General features: G+C 31.2%; 3 protein-coding genes across 3 annotated transcripts; 2 read left to right on the top strand and 1 right to left on the bottom strand.

The window, feature by feature from the left end:
• Nucleotides 1–309: 309 nt before the first annotated feature.
• Nucleotides 310–2226, top strand: TRIADDRAFT_31261 (uncharacterized protein; the record flags this gene model as incomplete). Its single annotated transcript, XM_002116742.1, has 5 exons — nt 310–394; nt 1606–1674; nt 1805–1875; nt 1956–2057; nt 2137–2226. The coding sequence occupies 5 exons, from the start codon at nt 310–312 to the stop codon at nt 2224–2226; spliced, it is 417 nt and encodes a 138-aa protein (XP_002116778.1).
• Nucleotides 2227–4208: 1982 nt separating this feature from the next.
• Nucleotides 4209–7032, bottom strand: TRIADDRAFT_31259 (uncharacterized protein; the record flags this gene model as incomplete). Its single annotated transcript, XM_002116670.1, has 6 exons — nt 4209–4313; nt 4416–4518; nt 4675–4808; nt 5319–5437; nt 5972–6052; nt 6975–7032. 6 exons carry the CDS (start codon nt 7030–7032, stop codon nt 4209–4211), a joined length of 600 nt encoding a protein of 199 aa, XP_002116706.1.
• Nucleotides 7033–8832: 1800 nt separating this feature from the next.
• TRIADDRAFT_60752 (uncharacterized protein) lies at nt 8833–18497 on the top strand (the record flags this gene model as incomplete). The annotated part of the gene is made up of 24 exons (XM_002116741.1): nt 8833–8912; nt 9167–9230; nt 10664–10832; nt 10923–11055; nt 11472–11551; nt 11676–11846; nt 11940–12080; nt 12221–12335; nt 12498–12567; nt 12944–13006; nt 13199–13266; nt 13367–13445; nt 13733–13773; nt 13953–13989; nt 14095–14149; nt 14401–14483; nt 14578–14655; nt 14860–14961; nt 15701–15778; nt 15942–16002; nt 16505–16554; nt 17047–17098; nt 17259–17303; nt 18370–18497. The coding sequence occupies 24 exons, from the start codon at nt 8833–8835 to the stop codon at nt 18495–18497; spliced, it is 2043 nt and encodes a 680-aa protein (XP_002116777.1).
• Nucleotides 18498–24904: the final 6407 nt, after the last annotated feature.

Below are 24904 nucleotides of genomic sequence, written 5' to 3'. Positions count from 1 at the left end.
ACTGTCCATGCAAGATTGTCAAAGCCCATAGCAATAATCTCTCTATACTTTGCCATCCAAAAATCGATAGAGTAAATAAATAAAATCAAATACTTCCGCTCGAACTGAGGGACTATTTCATACTAATAACTATATATTGGCAGTATTGGAGACGTCCATCCGACATGCTGTATCCTTATTGATTGATTATAACCATCGTTACGGCCAATCCTACCAAACTCTTTCGTCGCCGAAATTTTTGATCCTATTTTTCTTCTCTAGATTGATTGAGAATTGGGCTCTGATTCTTTCGCTTGTGCTAATCTCACGATGGTTATGCTGAAAAATATTCCAAGCATTTTATCACCAGAAATGCTGTATGCCTTGGGCCGAATGGGGCACGGTGATGAGCTAGGTAATAACATTTCTACTTTAGCCGTGATGGTTGTTTCCTTCGACCAGCTTTGTACAGATGGGTGTATTTTTCAACTACGGTGTGGTAGACACGAAAGAAAAGTCAAATGATCAGGCTGTTATGCGGAAGAGTAGTTCTGTCTTGATGTTTCATTTATGGGTAATAATTCTTTTGGCCACTTTTGACCGATTTACTCATCAATCTAGAATTTTTGTCTCAACCAATCGAGGTCGTTCGTTGTTCACAACTAGACAGTTATTACACGTAAGTGTAGAACAAGATGAAGTTAGCTCGAATGCGGTATACGATTTTAGTCAATGAAATGGACATAAATGCGCCTTATTCGTGAAAATAGAGAGCCATAAGCTTAGGTATAGACTTGACAGTAGTTACGATGGATCATAAACAGCTAGGGAATATCTTTACCACCAACTTGGACTAGTAAAATGATATCAAGATAAGCATCATTCCGATTTTGGTGCTGTTCCCATTGCTATTTTGACTCGTCCTATACACTAACTACTCCTATGTAATTGCAATAAACTCTCCACTTGTATTATACTCCTCAAATTCCTATTCGGACTCATTATTACTGCTCATACTATCAGTAATCCATCATACTGATGTCATAAAGTTCTGTCCAAAGATTGCATTTTTACAAATTAAAACGATATACTGTTTGTTAGTAATATATTTGACAAGAGTCATGTCAATCAATAAGTGCTAGTAGCTATTCCCTATTACAGTTTCTACAGCAAATTGTGCGCTAAGGATAGTAAGGTAAGGAAGACAGCTTGATCATGCTAGGATAGTAATTTTCTCATGGATTAATTGAAAATGGCACAATTCATCATCAGCTTACAATTTCTAAATTCGAATTTTTGTAAATTTTGTGCTACTAGCTCAGGTAATAAATGCATTCTCAGACCATCAATAACTTTTTAAGATACTCCTTTAAGCTAGTTTCAGAATGATAACTCTATAGATGTGAGGTCAGCGTTGATCAGGAGATATTATATTAATGTGCATCACTACTACACGCGTATCGATCAGACTTTTTCCTTTTACAAGACTGATTTCTACGCTAGCTATAAAAGGTTTAATAATTAATTCAAAATATTTTCTTTGGCCTAGCATAGCTATGAGTTGATCTGATTTATGTTCAAGAAATATTCAAAGACTGCTGACTGATTTTACTGCAATCCCTTAAGTTCTTGCAGATGCAAATTTTCCAAGTGCTTCGGTTGCTAAGGCTGGCCCAGAAATAATAAGGGCTGATGGTAACTTTATTCTTCCTATGCTAGATAGTCTTGTTCTAATAAATATGTTCCTTACTGCTACTGTAGCATTAGATTGCATTATTACTCTAATTTATTAAAATTGTTCTCAAATTTTGATTGCAATATTTAGGAGTAACAATCCCTCAATTACTGGATGCTATTCTGCAATTAATGCCACTGGATACTTATTCAGCATACATGGTGTATATTGCAATACCTATCAATAGTAATTTGAGAGGCTATGTAATTAATGAAACTATTGAATCGCGTTTTTTTTGTAGGCTGCGGTCATGGACCTTGTTGACAGTGATAAACAGAGGGGTTTAAAAACACCAGTATGGCAAGTATATAGCGATATTATAGAGAAACATGAAGGGAAAAAAGTATGTCAAATCAAAACCTTACAATGACTTTGGTCAGTTGTTTATTCAATAAAATATTCATTTGCCTATAATTATAAAGGTCCCTCTTCACAAGATTGAAAGGTTTGAGTTCTATGATCAGGCAAAAAAAGCGTTTCTCGTTATCGCGACTGGGTCTGTAGAAGTGTAGTGTCTTTAAATTCATAATATGATTGTAAGTTGCTAAATTTTTTGCTTGTATTTTATGTCACGTTTCTTATAGAGAAACTGCACTGTATGGAAACTTGATCTTAAAGAAAGGTGTAATTTCACCAGATTGATATGAATTCATCAACAATGAAATTTAGAGAAGGTTCAACTTTAAATCGATTCTTGCTATCAGGATACTAGATACTGCGATTTGAATAATGTTTGCTAAACTATACACCTTTATGCTAATTTTTTGTAAAGCGGCAATATCTTTTAACCCGTTTATCGTATTTTAACATTTCTCATGTCAATTTTGGAAGCAATTAAAATTATCTGAAGTAGTTAAAAAATCAAGAGGATTGGTGTGAAATGTTATCTCTTTGGGTCTAATTCCATAGTACGTCATAGTGTAAATTTTATGTGTAATGTACGCGAGTAATATATTACTAAAACTGATACATGTGACTGTAATAAATGCGTCTCACAATAACTATCTTAGTCAAATGGTATTTTCTAAAAGGCTTTTATTACAAGGTTTTAGGAATAGTAGAGCAATAATTAATTACTACAAGAATCTAGTCTAAAATCGAAAGTATTCCGAGCTCAAAGCGAAGGGAAGCCTCTTCTCTGCTGTTCTTATAAATATTTCGTTAAATATATTTATGACAACTTGATTAATCTACAATCAGACATGAGTCATCAAACAAAATACTTTTCTCTAAAATAGTTCATCATTATTTTCTACAATCTTAATCATTCTACTTAAGATGTCACTACTCTTCTATTAACGTCTAGCCCTTTCTTCGAAAGGCATCTTAACAACTACAGTGTTTCTAGCTACACAAATCTTGAACCACAATTAGTCAACTGGCTACTATTAGTCATCAACAATTTCTAATATAGTAGTTAGCAATAATCTAATATTAGCTTCACGGTAATATCTATTCAAAGCAACCTAACTATATCAAATATAGCTATCCGTATAATCAAATATGGGTGCATCACTACAGTGACAAATTCAGAACTAATCGTAAGTCGTGGCAGCTCTCAGTTCTTAAGATGATTTTTATGTTAAGTAAATAGAACATTAAATTTTAGAACGCCTATTTAGCTGAAATAATTAAATGATTTGAGATTTGAGTTAGAAGCAAGTGTCGGTACATGTTAATGCTGAAGATGACTGTACAGCTATTGAGCAATAAACGGCAAAAAATAGTGCTGGTTGTAAGCAACTTTCTTTTCGAGTTATGATTTACTCATATCATGATCGAAACTGGTGAAGGTAATAGAACTACCTTGACTATAGCATATTCAGCTGAAAATGCGTATAACATTCATTACGTTGAGTAACCATCTAACCCAGGGTAAAATATACGAAAATATGGACATACCTTTTAAATGAATGAGATTTAAATGCTTATAAAGTATGTCGTTAACTACAAAACGTTAAAGTGTGAAAAGTAGAATAAGAATAAGAATAAGCAAAATCATGTATATTTCCGTACAAATACACAATAACGTTGATCGATAATAAATCAAAATAGTGACTTTTTATTGATCAAGCTCGAGTGGATATTTCGTTTGAAAAAGGAAAATTTGCAAAGCTCATTTTGATAGAAGTCTAAGTTAATAGTGGTTGCCACGAATTACACTATGGGAAAAACACGGATATGCATTAATACAAGGAACTTTACAGTTAATGCACCAATGGATAAAATAATCCTTCACTAAGTCGAAAATGGAATTAAGCTAATACAGGTATGCATGCCATAGAGATGCTCAAGGTAGCGTCATGTTAGTACGGTACAATTCTATCGGCATAAGTATAATCTTCAATGTCATATATTACACAAGATGCTGAAATTAAATTGCATATACAATCCAAATTGATTTACAGTCCGTAAATAATTAATTTATACTCAAAATAATATCAGCGAATCAAATTTAAGTTATACTCAAAGCAATATTGGAGCTAATCGCTAATTAGCTTGGATTACATTCCACATCCCCATCTTTAGATGCCTTCATTTTTCGAAGTTCTTTATGTAATGCTTTTTCGTGTTCTATTATTTGACTTGGCTTCTGATACTGCAAATGAAAGTTTTAAAGATCAAATCAATTACAAAAATGCTGATAGTAACACTAATCAGAAGTAAAAGTCATTGGTAGAAAGTGCATTGAAGGACTTACCGAAATTATTAGGCAGTTATTAGCGTGAGCAAGTTTTACAGCATTTTGATCTAATGGTAAGTGAAATCGATCCATGTCGGGGATACTAATTCTTTTAAAATATCTGCAAGAAATTTTCAATGCTATTATGCAATTATCAACATTTTATACTTTAGCCTATCACAGCTAGTAATGTTGGAGTAGTATAAATTAGGCACGTATATTTTACTGATCGTATGCAAGTAATGGCAAGTGATAAAATGATCACTCTTCCTTTTACTTTTTATTTTTAGTTCTCAAGACAAGTTGTCGCTTTTCATCATCAACTGTTATCGAATAATTATCCAAGGGATAGGGTAAATTACGAATTCTCCACTGAAAGGCATTCTTGCTGTATTTTGCTGAAAATCTAGGCTTATAGAGAAAAGGAACAAATTTAAGTTTTACAGTGTATTTGAAAGAAACATTGGTAAGGGTTTGGAAAAGACTTGAGCCACAAAGACTAAGACTATGGCGTACGAGTTCGCTAACATGCTACTTTACATAACATCTTAACTCTTGCAATTACAAAGGACGAAGATAGGGTAGCCTTCTAGGTTCTGGATTGGATATTTAAGATATGGTACACACAAGTACAAAGATATGCTAAAGACAATCAAGAAATTTTGGTCATGTAAATAATTCATTGCAAAGTATCCACTTAATAATCCATTACCAAAAGCCCATGCACTGATAGCAAACGATATAATTTAACTATTTTACTATTCTCTTACTTTATATAGTTGCGTTGCTACTGTGCCGTATCGATTATAAATGATTCAATTAATTATACATTGGTACCTTGTAGCTACAATGCAACCGTAGGGGTACATTAAATCCAAGATATCCCATCATACTTATGTTAACAACAATCTCAATACTTACTGTTGTATTGCTTTCACGAATACTGAGCTCTTCTATATTGGTGATATTTGTTGCTTCGCCTATTTCATATTCCCATTGACCAGAAGATCCCAAAGTAGATTTCTTGCGAAATTTTCTAACTACATGGAAAGAAAAGAAATGGAAGGAAAATTAAATAAAATTTTAAATGTAATCCAACAGCTGCAACTGTACCTTTTCTATAGTAACTTGGTGAATAGAGTCATGTATAACAACGGTTGGATGAAAAGTAAGGGGATTTCATCGATACGTAACTTCAATATGACTCTATTTACCGTGTTAATTTAAACAATTGTGGCCAGGAAATACTTTACTTAAACGCTAAAAAATATCCATTTTTATACCCATGATCTTATAAAAATGTCCAGATTGATAGAAATAACAGTAATACATGCTAGGAATAGCTCCTTGCTTTGTCAATTATTAGGTATAATAGTATAGTAATGATAGAAAAATAAATACAAAATAGATAAAAATAATACTAATATCGGCTAGAAATAGCTAATTGCTTTATCCATTATAGCTTACAGTAGTACAGAAATGATAGGAAAAAGCTAAGACGCAAATGATGGAGGAATAGCCTATTCAAGTTTACAGCAGATTCCTATTAGCATGATTGAACGCGTCAGTTATACCTGAAAGATCAAACGTTGCCATATCATACTCTTCAGCCATCTCAGTGTGATTTTTGAAGGTATAATGGATCTTTTTACGCCCTATAATTCGATGACACACAGCAAGTCATTACCATTCAAAATTGTTTCTATTACAATAGAGCAAAGTGCAAGGTGTAACAGAATCCGTTATGAACTACAGTATATGTTGGGTTTTCAAGTTACAATGTCAATTTACATATTGATTTTCGTAAGATTATGTAAAAATTAGTATTGGAGGTCTATATACTATAGGCGTATCATGAAGGCTTCCTACTAAGTTATACAGGAGTTGGTCAATGATAGGATATGATATCAGCATTCTATTCAAGTGTAGCTATGGACTAGCAAAATAAGACCTTGGCCTCACATTTGCAGCTTGTGGTTTAACCAACAGTCTAGATGGCATGTCCTATAAAGTAATACTCTATTCGTATTCTATATCTAGATAGAACATGATTCTACAAAGGTTCCATGCTATCTATTAGTAATTTAATGATAGCTGGTCAATTCTTGTGCATAATCTGTATCTGTATTGTATTAACGTTTAACCTATTTCTGTCATGTCAACTGCTGTCCATTAGCACTGGGGGTGTGTACGACAACAAACCTACATACAATATTCCCACCTAGACATCCATCGTTGGTGAATTCTATTGTACATTAGATATTCTCTCCAGGTTTCAACTATTTTTGTGCATCCTATACTGCTGTGCAATCAGTGTACTAAAATATTAGTACTTATGATCTGTAGGTTCTACATCAAGGTTTGCCATCAAAACACTTGTATACAGTAGTTGGTAAATCCTGTCCAACTAAATGGATTCTATCTGGTGTCGATGAAACCCATTGCTATCACCTTCTATGGCATCGACTGTTATTAGTATAGCACTGCATTAGATGGCCTTATACTATCGTAGAATGATGACTTCGTATTGACATGTCGTAGGTTAATCCTATCGTCAAAGTTTTACATCTATTTTACCATCTTGCACAAGGCAAGTTTTCTGAGAAGACTTCAGCATTTCGACCCAGGTAGACATATTGCAGGCTAGATTCTTCTTTGATTCTTCTTCTTATATTGGTGGATGCTCCACGATCTTGTCTTCACCAACGAAATGAAATAATTAATGAATTAATTAGCGGGATTCCGCGCAATTTCCATCCCTGTCCTGTTACCATGGGCTACTAGAAGAGTTGCCTGGATTGATCACTCCCTCAGACAGACAGACTTTTTTTATCAAATGAGGCTGTCCATATCCAAAAGTGCTTACTTAGTATGCAGCTTTCGTGCCTGTTTTCTGAATCATTGGTACTAATTTAAATCACATCGACGATCTTATAGAACTGTTCCCAAGCAAAATTTTGTTATAGATAATTAAATTTAATGTCATGCTATCATTTAATTTAATAAAAAAGTCAGTCAATTTAAAATCGATCGTTCTCATACTAAAGTACTGTCATCAAGAGGCGTTTGGCACAATATTTTGACTAGAGGAGGAAAAGGTGTCTGTCCGTCCAAGAGTGATCAAGCCATGTCTTCTTTCTAGTAGGCCATGACGGTACAGTAAATCGTTTCGAGCTGCAGCCTGTCAGGACACACTATGAACTGTCATGGACTGTTCTAGTACTGTAGTAAACAAGATAAATTAAGGATAGGGAAAATTAGAATTATTAACCAAGTTTCAATAATTATTGATTACCAATTGGGAATGAACAAGTGATGAAAAGTTACCAATTTAATGAATAATTTTCCCAAATAGATGAACCCAAAATTCAAGTTTTTATGAATTGTTAATTAGCAAAAGTTGCCTTTTTAGTTGATAATTTCCCTCAGTTATGTTCTTAATTAATCTTGAACGAGTTCCTCAGTTTTCGCCTGTAATAATTATTACTTCGAAACTATTCCGAACTACTAGTTCACAGTAATGCTGAGATCGAGTGCCTTAGGATGAGAATAACTTGATTACATACTAAAAAGGTTACAGAATACAGTATTAGCAATGAAAAGGCTATAGCTAATAGTAGAACATTAGTCTGGTAATCTCAACTTGGTAAATCTGAGAGGCTACTTTAGCTCTCTCTCTCTCTCTAAGACCCTTTTATACGATCTGGACCCATCTTATTTGTCAATATATTTTGAACAAAACTCGAACACAAATATTCCCTTAATAAGTAGGTAATTTTCGGCCTGAGGTGTGACCAATCGGAGCCTAATCATCGCAGCTAAACAACAGCCTCGCGACCGATCCAACATAGCGCTAATACAAAATCTATAAATATCTAATTCTAATACAGATGACATTATTACATTGCCATATCACGTCTAATAGTGAATTACTTCATTTAGTAAAATTGGATCATTTTAATGGAGAAATGATAAATTCAACGTCTTCAGCTGAAAGGTACAGTAACTCAGTCGGTTGTAGCTTTCAATCAGAAACGCCATTGCCGCTAAATTCACTTTTTAGACACTAGTAAACAGTATTTAATGTAGTATTTCACAACTCTATAGTAATCCTATATTTATCCGCGGCTGACGAGTACCAAACAGCTTTTGAAATTTAGGGAACGAGAAAAGTTAAAGTATGCTCGGCTACTACAGTGATAGACTTCTAGGGGTATACATTATACCATAAACTACTAGAAGAAGACCTTAGCTTCTAGTAGTCCATGATTATACAGTCCATACTGCACACTAACGGAATCGACTCCTTAAATACTGATGAGCCAGCGTTAAAACCATGTTGCCATGACAACTTTTGACCGTCTGCTAATTTCCGTTCATGAAGGTCAATGATTAAGAAGAATCTTCATCAATTTATAAAAGTAGAATCGAATAGATGGAAGCTTTAATTTCCTCACCAACATTTCCATTACCTGGATTATCCAAAAATAATATCAGCAAATCACCACCTTTAAAGTAAGACTATATGAGAAATAAATCGGCTACAAACTACAAGTTGTTTAGCTATTGTCAGTGATAGCATCAACAGTCATTAACATCCCACTGAGTAGCGCTTAACTTAAGTAGTGATATTATTTACAAAATTGGAGTTTAATTATTGCACTTGATTTATTTTCTTTTTTTTTACTGGTAATTATAACTTAACTTTCAATATAAACTATGAGTAATCAATTCATCATTATGATAATGTAATTATATTCGCATACCAGAATCGAGGGTGAGAAAATGAACGGATTGAATAGTTCATCGAACGAAGAGAAAAAGTCACCTAGGGTAAGATATATAGATATGCGTTTGCATGCATTAATGGCAACTTGTTGCTATCCAATCGGGTGGTATTATTTAAAATACAATAAAGTACTCCATGACTCGATTTTTTATTTTAATTTCGGGTCGCTTGTATGTAAACTGAAACGAAAGGATTACCTTAAATATGTGTGATAATGGTTGATAGGAAATAATTGACCTAGACGTGGTAAAACGATGATTTACCATTGTCTAGATATAATTGTTGCTATAATTATGTTATCAAATCGAACTGCCCCAAATACGAATACATCTGCTTTTTCTTTGTCCGACTTATACGATTAACACCATCAATAAAAATATCAGACTAAGACCTCAAAAAGGGTAGCGACAGCATAGGCAACTGCTTTTTTAATTAGATTCAGAAATTATACCTTACATCCACCTTACATCCAGTGCTTCACTTGTTTATAGTATAGATCCTTGAAGTTTCAAAGGTAAATTTGAATACTCTCATTTAATAAGAGTAGAAATAACGGTACAATCAATATTTATAAAATTTTAGTAATTCGCCAGTAGATTATACTCACTACTAGGTGCAAAATTAATGAAAAACATAATTGTCATGACCATGTTATAGTTAGTTATAGACTAAACTGATATCATATTTATCGAAGATGATGTCTTCAAGATTGCTACTCACTTTGAACTTTAGTATATGCATAGAAAATTGCTAGTTCCGTTCTTAAAATAAACTTCACAGAAAATTTTATGGATAGTAAAATAAATTAATCCTAAACCTGAACCATAGTTCCTTGCTAGTAAATTTAAAGAGATATTTTACTCAAAATAATTTGATCTACGGCTGATATATAATCCAAACTATGTAATTCTGCTTGATGCAATTCATTAACAGTAGTTATTTTGACAATATAGCGATTGAATTTTAATTGTAAATGACTCTATCTTACAATATGTTGTAGGGACTACTCAATTTCTTTTTTCATAGTTTTCATACAAAATACTTAGTTTAGTATATTCCTATCCCAAACTAGCACCTAACTCTATAGAAAATATGTTACGTCCCAATTCTTTCTCCTTCTTTAATAATTTTCCGTTTTTTTACTTGATTTCACTAATAAAATAACGGCATTTATGAATATATTTTGAAGCCAGTGTCGTAGCTGGTGAAGTAACTAAAAAATTGCCGCTTTATAATACGTTGGAATGCTTTAATTTTGAATTAACTGATACAGTAAGAGTCTGCAAATTAATATTAAAACCTATATAATTAATTCATAAAGGAAGAATTACTGAACGTGGAAGCTAAACTAGCGCTACTTAAGTTTAATAAGTGAACCAAAGCACTATTTTGTATTCATCGGAAGGCATTAGATGCGCTTCAAGTCTGATACTCTTGGCTGCAGGATATTATTAGTTACAATTGTCTCTGTATTTAGGCACATTTACTTAAGCCAGTGAGAGTAAGACCAAGAACACAAGTAGGAACTACAAATCGCTGGCGGTTTCCCGAATCATCTGGTGGTGATCTACTAGGAACGTCACAAGCAGTAAAATCTGTACCGGCAATTGATGATACTCCGTTTATTCCTATAATAAACTATCAGAGTAAGTGTGATACTAATGATATCATGCATACATTGATCACTGAATAACAAAATGCTGATGGTTACATTGATTCTTTAATATATGCTATAGCTTATTCGGAATTTGAACAGCAAAACATACCAGTAGATCATGAAGAAGTCAAACCTCTACCTGGTATTGATGGCAAATTTGCCAGTGGAGAAGAAACTAGAATCATAAAGCCTACTAAATCGACCTATTTCATGTAAGTTAAATCTTCTAGCGGAGACCGCAGATTGATCGTAGCCTATACTAAACAATTAACAAAGGAACAATAAACTGGATTACTAGTATATTTAAATAGATTAACCGCGTTATTAAGTTGTGAGCTTATTTAATTAACAAAATAATTACTTTTCGACCACCAAATGAAATTAATAGTAGTTAATATAATAGTAAAGCCTCAATAAAATTTAAACAGCTTTAACTATAGTTATTAAAATATCATATTTATAATATTCACGCAAACTATACTGTACTTCATTACTGATTACAAAGCTAAGGGATTGAATATTCACATTACGCTAGGGATTTTTTGAGCTATTTTAGATTTGTACGACAGAATGTTACTTGAATCTGATATATCTCTAACTCTTTTTATCGCTAACAAACGTAATTTAGACCAAAAGAGAAGAAAACTAAACTATCACCAGAAGCTTTCCACTATCATTCTAGATCAACTACATCTCCGTATGAGCCAGGTAAATAGTATAATTTTGATATCGTAAAGCATCCTTCTTCTGATAACTGCTGATTCTTAGAAATATATACTTAAATGTACGGTATATGATGATACTCTATGATATCATGCCTATACTATTTTAGATGTTATATTATCTTGCTTGGGAACTCTTTGGGAATTACACAAGCCATTTCTACAGCGCTCTAATAAACTAACCGCGTTGTTAGAGAAAGCTGGCGATAGATCAGCTGCTACGTATACTAATCGCATAGATCATAATCATGATCGTCAGATTACATCGAAATATAGAGCCGGTACCATTAATAAACTTACATATTTTTAATATTTTCAAACGGTACCATATTTCTGTGGTAATTAAAATCAAATATTTTTGATATTTAATTTAGGGCTTATAAGCGGCTCAGAAATGAATATTTCATCGGAATTACCTGATCACAAAAGGCAACAACATGATACCGTTACAAAGGCAGATGATCAATTGATTAAAATTAAACTATCGGCCAATGATCCAAATATTGATAAGGAAGGTACTGATTACTTTCAAAAAGTTCATTAATTTCATATATCAAATTTTACTTCATTGGATGTTGCTTTTGTCAATAGCAAATAAGTATTTCTCGATAACTTAGATAAACAAATTAATAACTTCGTCATTACTTATTCATAGCCTTTGCTATTGCAATTTGCAATCTATACCGAGATGACATGATTGTTGATGAAACACACGTAATTGGCGTACTAGCGGCTGCCCATCAGTTACAGTTCTCGAAATTAGAGAATAAGTAAGTGTTCGCAATTGCATATGATAATGAAATAAAGGCATCATTTACGGCTAAATCACAAAATAGTTATCACAGCCATACTTGCGGAAGGTTTATATATGCTTTGATGTCAGTATTGATATCATATAATTTGCAACTTAATTATCTGCTAATTTTACGTAGATGTGCACAAGTGATGCTCAAAAGTATCGAATTATCTAACGTGGCTCAGTATCATCAAATGGCAACAAAGGTATCTTGATCAATGCGTATTAATAGAATAAATCGATCATCAATTTTGGTATTTATTGTGACTATGTTTGATTTTATCATATATCGAGACGATGCTAAATTAAAAGAAAATGATTTAGTATAAAAATATATAACCATATTTCAATATTGAAGATTGTTCTAATCTACAATGATTAAAATTATCTTGTAAGAATTTATAACTGCAAATATACCAAATATTTTATTTTTATTTACTTTCGTAGATACTAGTTTCATCAGTAAAAGATTTTACTAATTTATTCGCTAAAAATGTCATTAAATACTATCTAAATAGCAAAGTTATTCTAGTTCTAAAGAGACTACAGCTCGCATCACTAATTATATTTCCTATTTGATAGTGCAAGCAATCTACTGTTGCTGTGGCTTGTGAAAGATGGCTAGAAATTAATTTAATGCCACTGGTACATAAGTATTTTTATATCGATTTCATAACACTTTGTTTTACTCGTATATCTATAATCAGTTACTACATTCACTTCGTTTTTCAAAAAGTAATGCAGCAAGAAAATTTTAAGTTTCACGTAGTATCTAACCCTAATTTTCAATTGCTTGCTTTGAAACAACTATATAAAATCCTATTTGTATTGGCACAGATGTCTAAACGGATAAACCTGAGGCAATTGTCATTAGATCTACTACATAAAATTATTCAATCTCCGAGGTAAAATATTGTAAGAATAGCATGTGCTTAAAAACTTTAACAACCACTCGCTCTGATCTAAAGTAATTTGGAAACTGTATTACTTTCTTGATTCTCATAGATTTTTTACGTACAATGAATATGATGTTTTCAAGCTCGTTTGCGTGTGGATTTACTTAAGGGAGAACAGTTCAGAGATGGTAATAATTTAATTTATAGAACTACTTGCAAATTTAATCCATGTTTAATTCATTAGCGGGGCTACAGCTTGTAATAGAAGCTTCATTAATGGCTATTATTAGAGAAAAATATTTATATTATAAAGTTAAAATATTACTTTTAGCACTATGCTTCTTTCTTATTAGAGTAAATGAAATTGGTACATACGTTCACAAAATGTTAAATACTAATAAGCTCATTTAACATTCACAGATTAAATTTGCCTTGAACTATAACTTTACTTGGATTTATTTTATTCTGTTTGTAGTTAATGCCGACCTATGCCACCGTAGTTCAATACTTTGAAAGGTTAGTGTAAATTTTAGCTGGTAAGCGTTATAAGATAAATTAGCAGTACCTCTGTATAGATTATATATAATAATGTTAAGTTGCTTAACATTTTTTGCATTGCATTAAATTATCAAATGCTTGTGTGGTTCCTATTTAAAACTGATATTTTGAATGTTCACGATTTTTTTTAATTACAGTATACCTAAAAATATATGTTTCCTCCTTGGTGCTGAGGTTTGATAAATAGAAATAGTACAGGCCTGAAATTCAATTGAATATTGATATTTATCATCCCTAAAAGCTTGACTAAATAGTTTTATATTGAATTGGTTACCATAGGGCAAAAAGTATACGAGCATATTTCAAATCATTCGTTACAATGGCATCATTGATGGTGAGTTTAATGCAAACTCTCTTGAAAATGAGTTTAAAGATCAAATGGCTAGCGTATTTAAGAGACGGTTATAATGATGCTCTATAGAGAAGCTTACTGCACAGGATACCTTTCAAATTGTGTTATAGCCCTGCTATGCTATAATAGAATTACATTTAAAAATTTTGCTTTACCGACTAAACTATTACATTGAATTGTGCTATTAACTAGTGATTTGCAACCAATTATTACCAATGTTCTTTAAATTTTAGTGAGACATTTGGATGAAATCGAAAAAATGAATATTTTTCCTCAAAGTCATTTCTATTCTCTATTGCATCAACATTACCACAGTGTAAGTTTACTAACCTCAATTACCTGACCATTTATAAAATTGTTTGCCTTCATATACTTTATAACCGCTTGATTATTTTATCTAAACATATTAGCTACAAAATGGAGGTGATATGTTGCTTGATCCACGAATAGAATTAAATGGTATTAGAATAGGATTTATCCTACAAGAGGTAGAAAAAAATTCGTCATTAATTTTTATCATGTAAATCTGAGTTATAGTATTTATTAAAATTTCTATAACCAATCTTTAAAGGCAATGTCAAGTCAAAAAACGAGTAATTTCTATTTATTCCTTCATAAGCTTTTACTCATTAAAAGGTGCGCTATCACTGTTGATACTACAAGCTAAAGCCGTTTTCGATGTAATTTTACAGGAACCTAAATTTCATTCGGAGTTAATAGCCTTGCATGGATTTTACTTTGAAGCCAAAGCAATTAGGCAAAGCCATCCAAATTCTTACAGTTTCTATATGCAGGTAAATATAAATTAGATGATAGAACTTTCATTATTGATCTTGAATAACATTGCTTTAGAGTAATAAACGCAAATCGAAGCAGTATTAAGAAATAGATAATTTCGATCTTTAAACGAATCTTTTAATAAGATACGATCTCGTAGTAGATAATGGCGACTTACGAATACCTTTTTTATGTGATGAAGCAGTTATAGCTGGGTTTGAAAAGTAATTTTAGTACCGTACTTGTTCTACTTCAAAATTGTAAACTACAATCACATTTTAACTTATGTGTAACATCTGAAGTATACAATGATAGACTTTTTATAATCTAATCAGATGATAAATTCGCTGGTCTTTATTTTATTAGTAAGAATGTTATCACGCTTGCTAATATTTGTAATATGCTATTAGTAAACCATTAGGTTTTATGCAACTTTTAAATGGTATAGTCAGAGGACAATGTATGTAGTTCTATACTTTATCTCTGTATATTTCTAGCTGATCTTCCTTGTTTCGAAGTAAAAGAATTTCGAAAATGCAATAAAGATTATCATATTACGTTTCCTAAGTTAGTTAACTTGATCTATCTATGATTGAGGGCCACTATAGGATGTTCCAAAAGGATATTTGAATAATGCTCGAATTTGAAAATAATATTAATATTGTATCACAAGTCATCTCAGATAAAATAAGTAAAGCTGTAGTTACATCCTAAACGTTTATTTGGCACTAACATCGGATTATAATTTCATCTTAGCGTATTCGGCCTACAGATAATGTTCTATCCTATAAAGAATGTGAGCGCCAAGCATTTTCAGTACGGCCGGAAAGAAAGGTAACGTATAATAGCAATTTAACGTCAATAGAAATTTGTGTATTTGTTCTAATGGATTGCTCTTGGTGTACTGTAGTGCAATAGTAATTTTATAATTATTAATTCAAATATTTCGTGGTAACTTTAATGAGTAACAGTTTATAAAACATTAATATTCCTACAGACAATGTACATTGTTCGTGTTCAGAGTACACAGGGCGGCAACTATAAAGTTCATAAAACAGGTAACTCAGCACGATCGAAGAATATTGAATTAGGCTCAAATTTTAATTTCTATGTTTCAGTCTGCTTGAACGGTTGGCCGTAGCTTAAATTTAAATCAAGCTCTATTTATACTGAGTTCAAGTTTGAGTAATTTATCTACGATAAAAAAGTCAGTCACTGTCCATTTCATCTTAAATAATCATGTTCAGCTTAACTTAATATCAAAATAAGCATTTATTGCGTCTATTATTCATTAATTTCATCGTTAAGTAATTAGCATTCTGTAATATTTCAACTGTTCTAATAGATATTAAATTTGAATTAAAGTCATAATATTACTAATAAGGTTGAGTTAATGACCTTATCCTTTACAGTACTCGATATCTGATTTATCATTTCTGCTACAATTAGAGAGCAGTAATACGTATAAACTACGCTAATATGTAAAAACACGCTGTGATATAAGCAAATCGTACACCGTGGCAGCTGATTTACTAAAACCAATTAATTCTTAATTCTTAGACATGTTAACTCATAATTTTAGCATGACAACTCATGGAAGAAAAAGTCAAGTAAGTCGAAATTACCAAATTTTAAGCTTAGTATCGGATCGAATGCAGTTACATTTCATTTCTTGAAATTTCATTTTATTTTTTGTGAAGGTTTTGACTGTTGATGGACTCCAGTTACCAGTATACGTCACATTTACTATTTTTTTTCCACCGAGTGATTAGTCATTGACTGTATAACGACCATTAAGCACGTAAAATGGAATTGTTGAAAATTATAGAAATATCGACTGTTTCTGGTGTCATTTTGTAATGAGCGACGTATCATAAAGTTAATTAATTGCACTATGAAAATTTTTTCTTAGTTTCTCTTGAGTTAATCAGTATATAGTATTATAGCTCGATAAATTTTCTTTGAAGTTAAAAAGTTATCTGATAACGATCAGATAGTGGCTATATGATGTATGAAATCTCCTAATAAGAAACGAGCAGGAAATATTAACTTTAGAATACTGTATAAAAAAGATAGTTCATTTCTAAAATAGCTTCTTTTAGAGCTATAAGCCGGAGACGAACAAATTCGTTATCACGCATTTCAGTTATCCAGGTAAAAACTTGGAATGCTCCTAATTTCAATAGATGCCTACATATCTATAAATATTTGTAAAAACTCATTTTAACCACTCAAGCAAATGTAATCTTTTTAATAAATTCGACGTAATCTTTTAACTAATTAAAAGGATTTACGAATTCTAACATTTTTTTAGCCATTATCCTTGTTACTATATTGCGAGAGAATTTTGGTGCTATAAGTACGCTGACCATAGTAAAATAGAAGTATTAGCGTTGTAATAACCCTTGCCTCCTAATAGAGTTAACTTGTTAGCTGCTTAAGTTTTCTATAATATAGAGAAATTCTATCGTCAGTTGCGTCTTATTGCTAGATTATCACTATAGTATTCATTAGGCTAAGCATTCTGAGGTTCATTATCGAATAATTTTAGGGTTCTGTGGTAAGAAGAAAAAATTATAGTACTGTATTTTACTGGTAAAACTAATGGAAATTATAAAATGCTATCGAGAGGAACCGTTACTATAAATATTAGAATCCACGCTAGTTATACAGTATTTCGTGTACTTTATACGGTCTGTATATACTTGTGCTATTTACTTTATAATTTATCAAGGCCCACTCAAATATCATTTCATGTTAGAGTAAGTAATAATACTAAGCAGTTGCTACCGTGGGCAATTGCTTAACTTGTTACTAGAGTTTCTTATCATGATCAACGTTAAGTACAGTATATACGGGTATATGCAATATTATAATACTTTCCTATACTTGAACGTATCCATTTAACTATAAATAAAATTTAGATTTATTTATTGAAACAAGATTATAGCTATCCAATAAAAGTAGACCGAATTAGCGCAATAAAATTAAATATAAAAAATCGTTTTAAAATAGTTATTATATAAGGAACTATAGACAGATTTCATTTATTTGAACTACCTCTTAAATTTAACTACAAAATAAAAAGTTTAAATATTAGAGGCTTTTAGCCCGTTTAAATTAAAAGTCAATGTCCAGAATCTTTGATCCGTTAATTTCTTAGCTGCATATGATTAATAACCATAATTAATCCGATATCGATTTCTATTGCACTAACTATTATATGCGAAATGCAATAACCACTGTCGATTTTCTGAAGCCATAATATGAAATAATACTTGTACGCGGCTACTTTGAAGCTGAAAAGAGTAAAAGCAGTCATAATTACACCTAAAGCTAGTTGAATTTTCACCGAGCAGTACTGTGGAACTCTAGATCATATGTAAATCGAATTAAAAAAACTTAAAATGGCAACGTCTACACAGGAAATAATCTGCGTAGAATTTACGAAGACAAACAGCTAGCTGGTTGGAAAATCGGACTTTATGATATCAAATCCATTAATAATCAGACACGCGGGGCTAAAATAGGCAAAAGCAAGTTTGATAGCTAAATCAAACATAAATCACTAGAAATAAATATTAAATGTTAATGTAATATGCGAGAGCTTACGAGTTATGGTATATTGTGGAGTACTTTTACCTATTAACAATCTGAAATGAGGAGCTGAAATAGGCCACACCAGTTTGATAGCTAAATTAAGCATGAATTGCTTGAATTAAATATCAATTGTCCGGGTAATGTGCGAGAACTTGCTAGCTGTGCTATGCTACGAAGTATTTTTACCTTTATTGGTTACAGTATTATAATTATGTGGCTTAAATTACTGACGTTACAGTACCCATAATTATATAGGGAAAATTAAGGTGCCGTTGGAATGCATGTAACAGATGCGATACAGCATGTGCCAAAGTAATGAAAATAATTTCTTAATTTTTATTGCATTATACATTTTATATTTTAAAAATTTAACTGTGCTGTAGAAATTATCATGCTTACGTCTAGCTTGTTATCGGAGGCTAGAATCGCTACTGTAAGTATAAAATCACCGATGTTTGAGCTACTAAGCTCAAGCTGCAAAGGTGAAAGATTATTTATCAAATATACAATCAATGATATGTTTGCAAATAAAGTTAAGATTGAAGTAATGAGTGATCGAGCTCCAGAGAAATATTTCAACTATTTCACTTATTCAAGAAGTACCTTCAGCATTGTATAGCATATGTTATCGGTACATTTATTTGCATACTCCATTTTTTATGAATCACAGAATTATGGAATAATTTCATAGTGTGCAATTTAAGAGATGCCCTTTATTTTTCATGTTGCAATAATATTCAGAATTATAGTATGTCGTCGTTTTATTAATAATGCTAATTTTATTTGGCAATACAAGATCAAGTGACTTTATATTAAAATCATTCGATGCAAATGTAATACGGCTTTAATTAAGAAATGATAGTTATTTATTATGATAAATAGCTAATTTTATAAATTAGAGGAATGAATTTTGAATTGGTTGTTGAATAAGCTTTAATTAAAAACGTAATTCATGGCATGGTGGTAATGAACTGATTATGAGATTGTATTTTTCTTGATATGTAAATAATTTATTCGTTATTCAGTAATTATAATCATGCTATCATTTATTGTCACGTAGAGCCTAATCAAATAATTACTGTAACTTCTCGTTTTAATTAGATTTATAGGAGATAAACGCATATATCATTATGCATGGCTAATGGGAGCTCTCAATCTAACTTTTCATTGGTAGCTTAACGTTGATCCAGAACTATTGCGGATATGTATAGCCTAGTTTTCTTGACTATGCCTACTTATTTATGAGCTCAGGTATATGATTATGGTAAATCTATCGATTGAAACAGGCTGTATATTTCATAGCCTATTAATGGAAGTAACTCCGATAAAATGGTCTGATTTTTTATTATTTAACGAACTAACTTTTTTATCCTATTAAAGAAAATAGTAATAAAAATTTTCTCCTTTAACCAAATAGATAAACGAGTTGTTGATTAAATAGAATTAATTAAAGTAGCTATAACGCTAATCAATTAAAAGTTTGCCATTCACCGTTTTAAATTAGCGAATTAATTACTCTTGGTAATTGTAGAAATATTAGTGTTAATATATTAATTTAAAATAGTTGTTATTCTTAATATCTTGTGTACAAAACAATTTATTTACATTGTTATAACCTTTTATTAAATAAATTCGGTAGTATTAAACTAAATGAGGTCAAGAAATACAATCTTGGGCTCTTGCTTTTTATCATTTAAGTACATAAATAATTTTTGAATAAAGGCTTACATTAATCTTGCCTTACTCTTGCTACCTAGAAAAACTTATAGTTATATTGCTAAATTTAAGTAGTTCTTTTGCATGTTCCTGCAAAAAAGGATCAGAGTTCATTGTCAATTCATTTTGAACTTTTGGCTATACACCACGCCTGAGCAGCTGCATCGATCCCACGATACCTCCAAAAGTATTTAAATTTCTAAAGAAGCTCAAACATTCGCACAAAAAATTCTACTAAATAGTGAACACTTACTCACTTCCGGGACAAAATCAAAAGATTATAGCAGTTATGTCTTCATGGACACAACTATTAAGGATTTATTATTATGATTGTAATCCACTAGCGTTCATTCAAGCTCATTTCGTATCGATAAAATCAAGCCTAATCAATAGCATTTCATAGATGAGAATTGAATGATTTAGAGTTACTTTTTAGCTTATGCAACGATTTAATTACTAGTAAGTAAGTAATTACTTACCGATAAAGGCGAATACTTTATTGCTTGCAAGTCAACTTATGATTCATTTGTTCAAACTCATATTGTATCGATAAAATAAGTCTAATGAATAGCATTTCGTCAATAAGAACTAAAAGATTTATAGCTCTTTAAGTTCTTAACACGATCTAATTACTGGTAGCTCAGTTACACTAACAAACAAGAGCTGATATAGGTTACGAATTAACTTTGTTGTATTAATTTAAGATATTTCAAATTTAATTACTAAATATTTTTTATTCGAGCTTAGTAGTAGATCATTCATGGAACTAATATAATATTAACTAATACTACTTGCAAGGTCAAGAAAATTTAGTAATTACTATGAAGTTATAATCTATTTTATCTCTAAATCAAATCGAAGAGCCGTATTAGAGAACTCTGCTATCTGACTAAAACAATAATTTAGCCGTATTAGGTTTGTCAGGTTATAAGCTCTTGTGTTAATGTCACGGTACGAACTACCTTGAAGAAATAGCTATCTAAATTTGGTGAATATAATATAGTGATAATATATTACAACTAGTTGCTTAAAATAGGAATTGCTCTAATTATAAATGTGTTACAGTAAATTTAATGTTGTGCTGTAAGGTGCACTGAAATGATTCTGTGAATGGACATGTTTTAGTCCGACCTTGAAAAATTAGTTAGTAGATGTTCTCACCAAGTATTGTTATAAGATAACTCATGGATGTTAGCTGCTGTAGAATGGTATATAAGCCCGTCAGATGGTTGAATAAAGTAGTTCTCAATTGTCTAGTTGAGTTTAATGTAGAATCAAAGGCGTCTAAATTCTTGTGAGTAGAGATACTGAATCCGCAGATTTTTAGAGATTTAGAGATTTATTCTACGTTGTCCTTGTCACGAAGCTGGTTTGTGACAGTCAGTTAACGTTAACTTACTAAAATCATCTTTCTAATAATTTCATCGATAATTATATATGCAATCTTTAAGGGAACATTGCCACTGAGAAAATATTTTTACATCAAAAATAATTTACTGCGTATTCTTTGATTACGATTACTTTACAAATAATTTACTGATGCAGTAGCCCTGATAAACAACATTTGAGACACCATAATGTTACAAGAGTTATTTTTTTCATCGATCTATTAATGTATTGATACAAACTTGGGATTTCACTGGTAGAGTTTATGGGCATGCTTACTGTGGATATAAAAATTGTTAACCTATTCATTTTATTTGCCATTGCAGCGCTCAAACAATCTTAAATATTATTCGTCACATTGATTACATTTTCAGTAGGCGTCAATTGTAGTAGGTGTACTATTTGTGTCATTATCTATGATATATTTCAGAAAGCATAGCGGAAATATTGATATTTTTGAGATTATTTTGTATTCTATACTTAGCATTGGTGTAATATCAATGTAAATTCAATATAAAACAAGGAAAATTCAACAATACTTGTAATCTTGACAACGATGGCAAGATGCCATACGGCATACTTGTATAATGATTGCACGATGATCAACTTGTATCATAAAACAGAAATTCATACAGCACATGTATGCGTATATCTGCATAAAGCAAGGTGAAAAATCTCTTTTAATTTAAGCACTACAATTATTGATGTTATTGACGCTTTATAAGTATCAGTAATAATTATAATCCTCATTACATAGTGCAAGTAAGTAATTTTGTAATAAATTGAATTCACGAATTTTTTTATACCAATAATGCAGTAGGTCCTTAAAATTGATAGGATATATGACATTACTTTGAACTTTTACTACAGTAATTGTGCATGGTAAATGAAGTATAATACACTCTCATAACTGCTCCACAGTATGTGGTATTACAGCTATTGCAATTAGATCGTAATTTTCCTTAACTATTTTAATTTTTATTTCCTGACTAAGATTATGACCAACCATGTATAACATATAAGCTATTTGGGCTCGTAATAGTAGGCCCCCCAAAAACCTTCAATTGTATAATTACATACTTGTAAATCTATATGTGATTTCTATAACTCAACGTTCTCATAAGTGTAACTGGAATTTGACAGCTAGTCGGTTCAATTTTTATCTACTCGTAATACTGAATTACTCACTTACTTAGCTTACGAGAATGGCAATATGTAGCAAAATATGCTTTATTACTAATGGTTGTAAAGACTTATGTAATCTATTAACTAAACATATATCCTCAAAATTAAAATTGCATAAGGACGTTCAGAGAACTCAAAAAGTATATATTAAATTAGCGAAAGTAGGCAGCTAAATTCAAATCATATAACAATTATAGAGTTAAAAGAATAAAGCGAAATTATTAATCTATATTACTACACAGTCTTACGTACGGATTCTTGTATACTTTTTGATCATCAGTGCCTAATATAATCGATGTAATGGGCATCATCATCTCTTAATGCAATAATTTGATAATAAAATGCTTAATACTAGTAAAAGATCAAAGGCAGAAATTAAGTAGCAATGCATTTAACTGGAGTGAAAGATACGAGCGTAAATTTTAGCTACATTAGTGCAAATTTAATGAATTCCTTTTATGTCGTTTTTATTGGATTACGATTATGATATTTTTTGTACGCGCTAGCCAAACATAGCCTATATATACAACTCACGTTACTAATGTATCTTACTATTTTCATACAGTATAGCTCTACCAGGTCTGAGCTAATCAATAAAAATTCTTGTAGTAATCTGAAAATTGAAGTAAAATGGCTGTATTATATATCTGGATAAAGTATTTATTAACATTTGTTAATTCACTTAACGATTAAAATACTTCCCCTTTACTATATTTAATATTTTTATTTGAAGGTAGCCTTTCAGAATAGAACAAGTTTGAGAAGGTATTGTCTATGCAAATTGTCAGATTAATGATTGGTAATATTGGTTGGAAGTGAAAACGACTCGGAATCCTAAAATCGTTGGCTTGCCTAATGTAAATTTCCTAAATTAATAAATTTCAGCTTATAAAATACTGTCATTTAGAGTTAGCTTCTTTATTTTATGAAACAATTAATCACAATATGACGGTAAAATGCTGTAATGTATACCACAGCATCAATTTCTAAATTGCAATTATTTGCTAGTAAATTGGTATTATTGATGCTGGTCTCTTCATATTCCTTACATTAAGTCATACAGTAGACAACACCAATTGCTGGAATTTCAGTTTATCTTAAAGAAAATTTATTTGAAATAAATTTAAAAATTATGCTCGAATACTTAAGATTGAAATAGTAATATGTAGATAATGCTATATTACTAAATGGATTTAATACCTGTTGGTATATAATGCACTGATTCTGGCACAGTACAAAGCCAAAAATATTTTATTACTTTTACAATTCATTTCATGGTATAGACGAAATGTCCTTGAAATTGTAGCTTCTTGAAGAAATCATGGCATGTTACGCACTATTAATAGACCAAAACTAATATGCAAGATAATTATTTGCTTTTCGACGTTTTGATAATTTTATATGTAAGGTAATGTAAGGATAATTTACATTTTCAATTTTTCCACTTTCAGTTCCTGTAGATGGATGGCTGCGTGCCAAAATAACAAGTACTAATGAAGATCGTAATTTTAGTGGCATTATAATAGCGTAGCAAAGCCAATGTAACCAATTGAAGGGATCATTAACCGAAATTATTTTAAATCATGACAGTTTTCAAAGTTGTATATTTTATTGGAAGCTCTTTTTGTATCCAAATTAGTTCTGCCAGCTAATATACGAACTATAAATACAGATTCAATTAGCATTGATATTAGTATGGCTCGTAGGATTTTAACCTAATTTTAAGTCGTAATAAAGACAGCCTTTTGCTTCTAGCTATCATTTCTGTACAACACTGAAGCTTTCACTAATTTCTCGACTTAAAATATAGCAGATACTTTTATCCAAATTATCTTCAGCGAAAATCGTAAAATATTTGGCATATACGTCCTCGCTATAATATTAAGATATATTACAAGAAAAATGCTTATAAAATGTTAAAATTAAAGCCAAAACTTACTACTAGTTGCAGGTAATCTTGTGTAGTTTTACTAACTAATTCAATTATATTTTATCTACACTATGCCAGCGCGTCTGGATTTGCTATTCTAGATCAATTATTTTCTTGTTCTACATGATCAATTTTTAATTGCC

Source organism: Trichoplax adhaerens, genomic scaffold (genome assembly GCF_000150275.1).
Source record: "Trichoplax adhaerens TRIADscaffold_17 genomic scaffold, whole genome shotgun sequence".
NCBI lineage: Eukaryota > Metazoa > Placozoa > Uniplacotomia > Trichoplacea > Trichoplacidae > Trichoplax > Trichoplax adhaerens.
The sequence above is the reverse complement of the archived record's forward strand: the minus strand, read 5'-3'. Positions and strand labels throughout refer to the sequence as shown.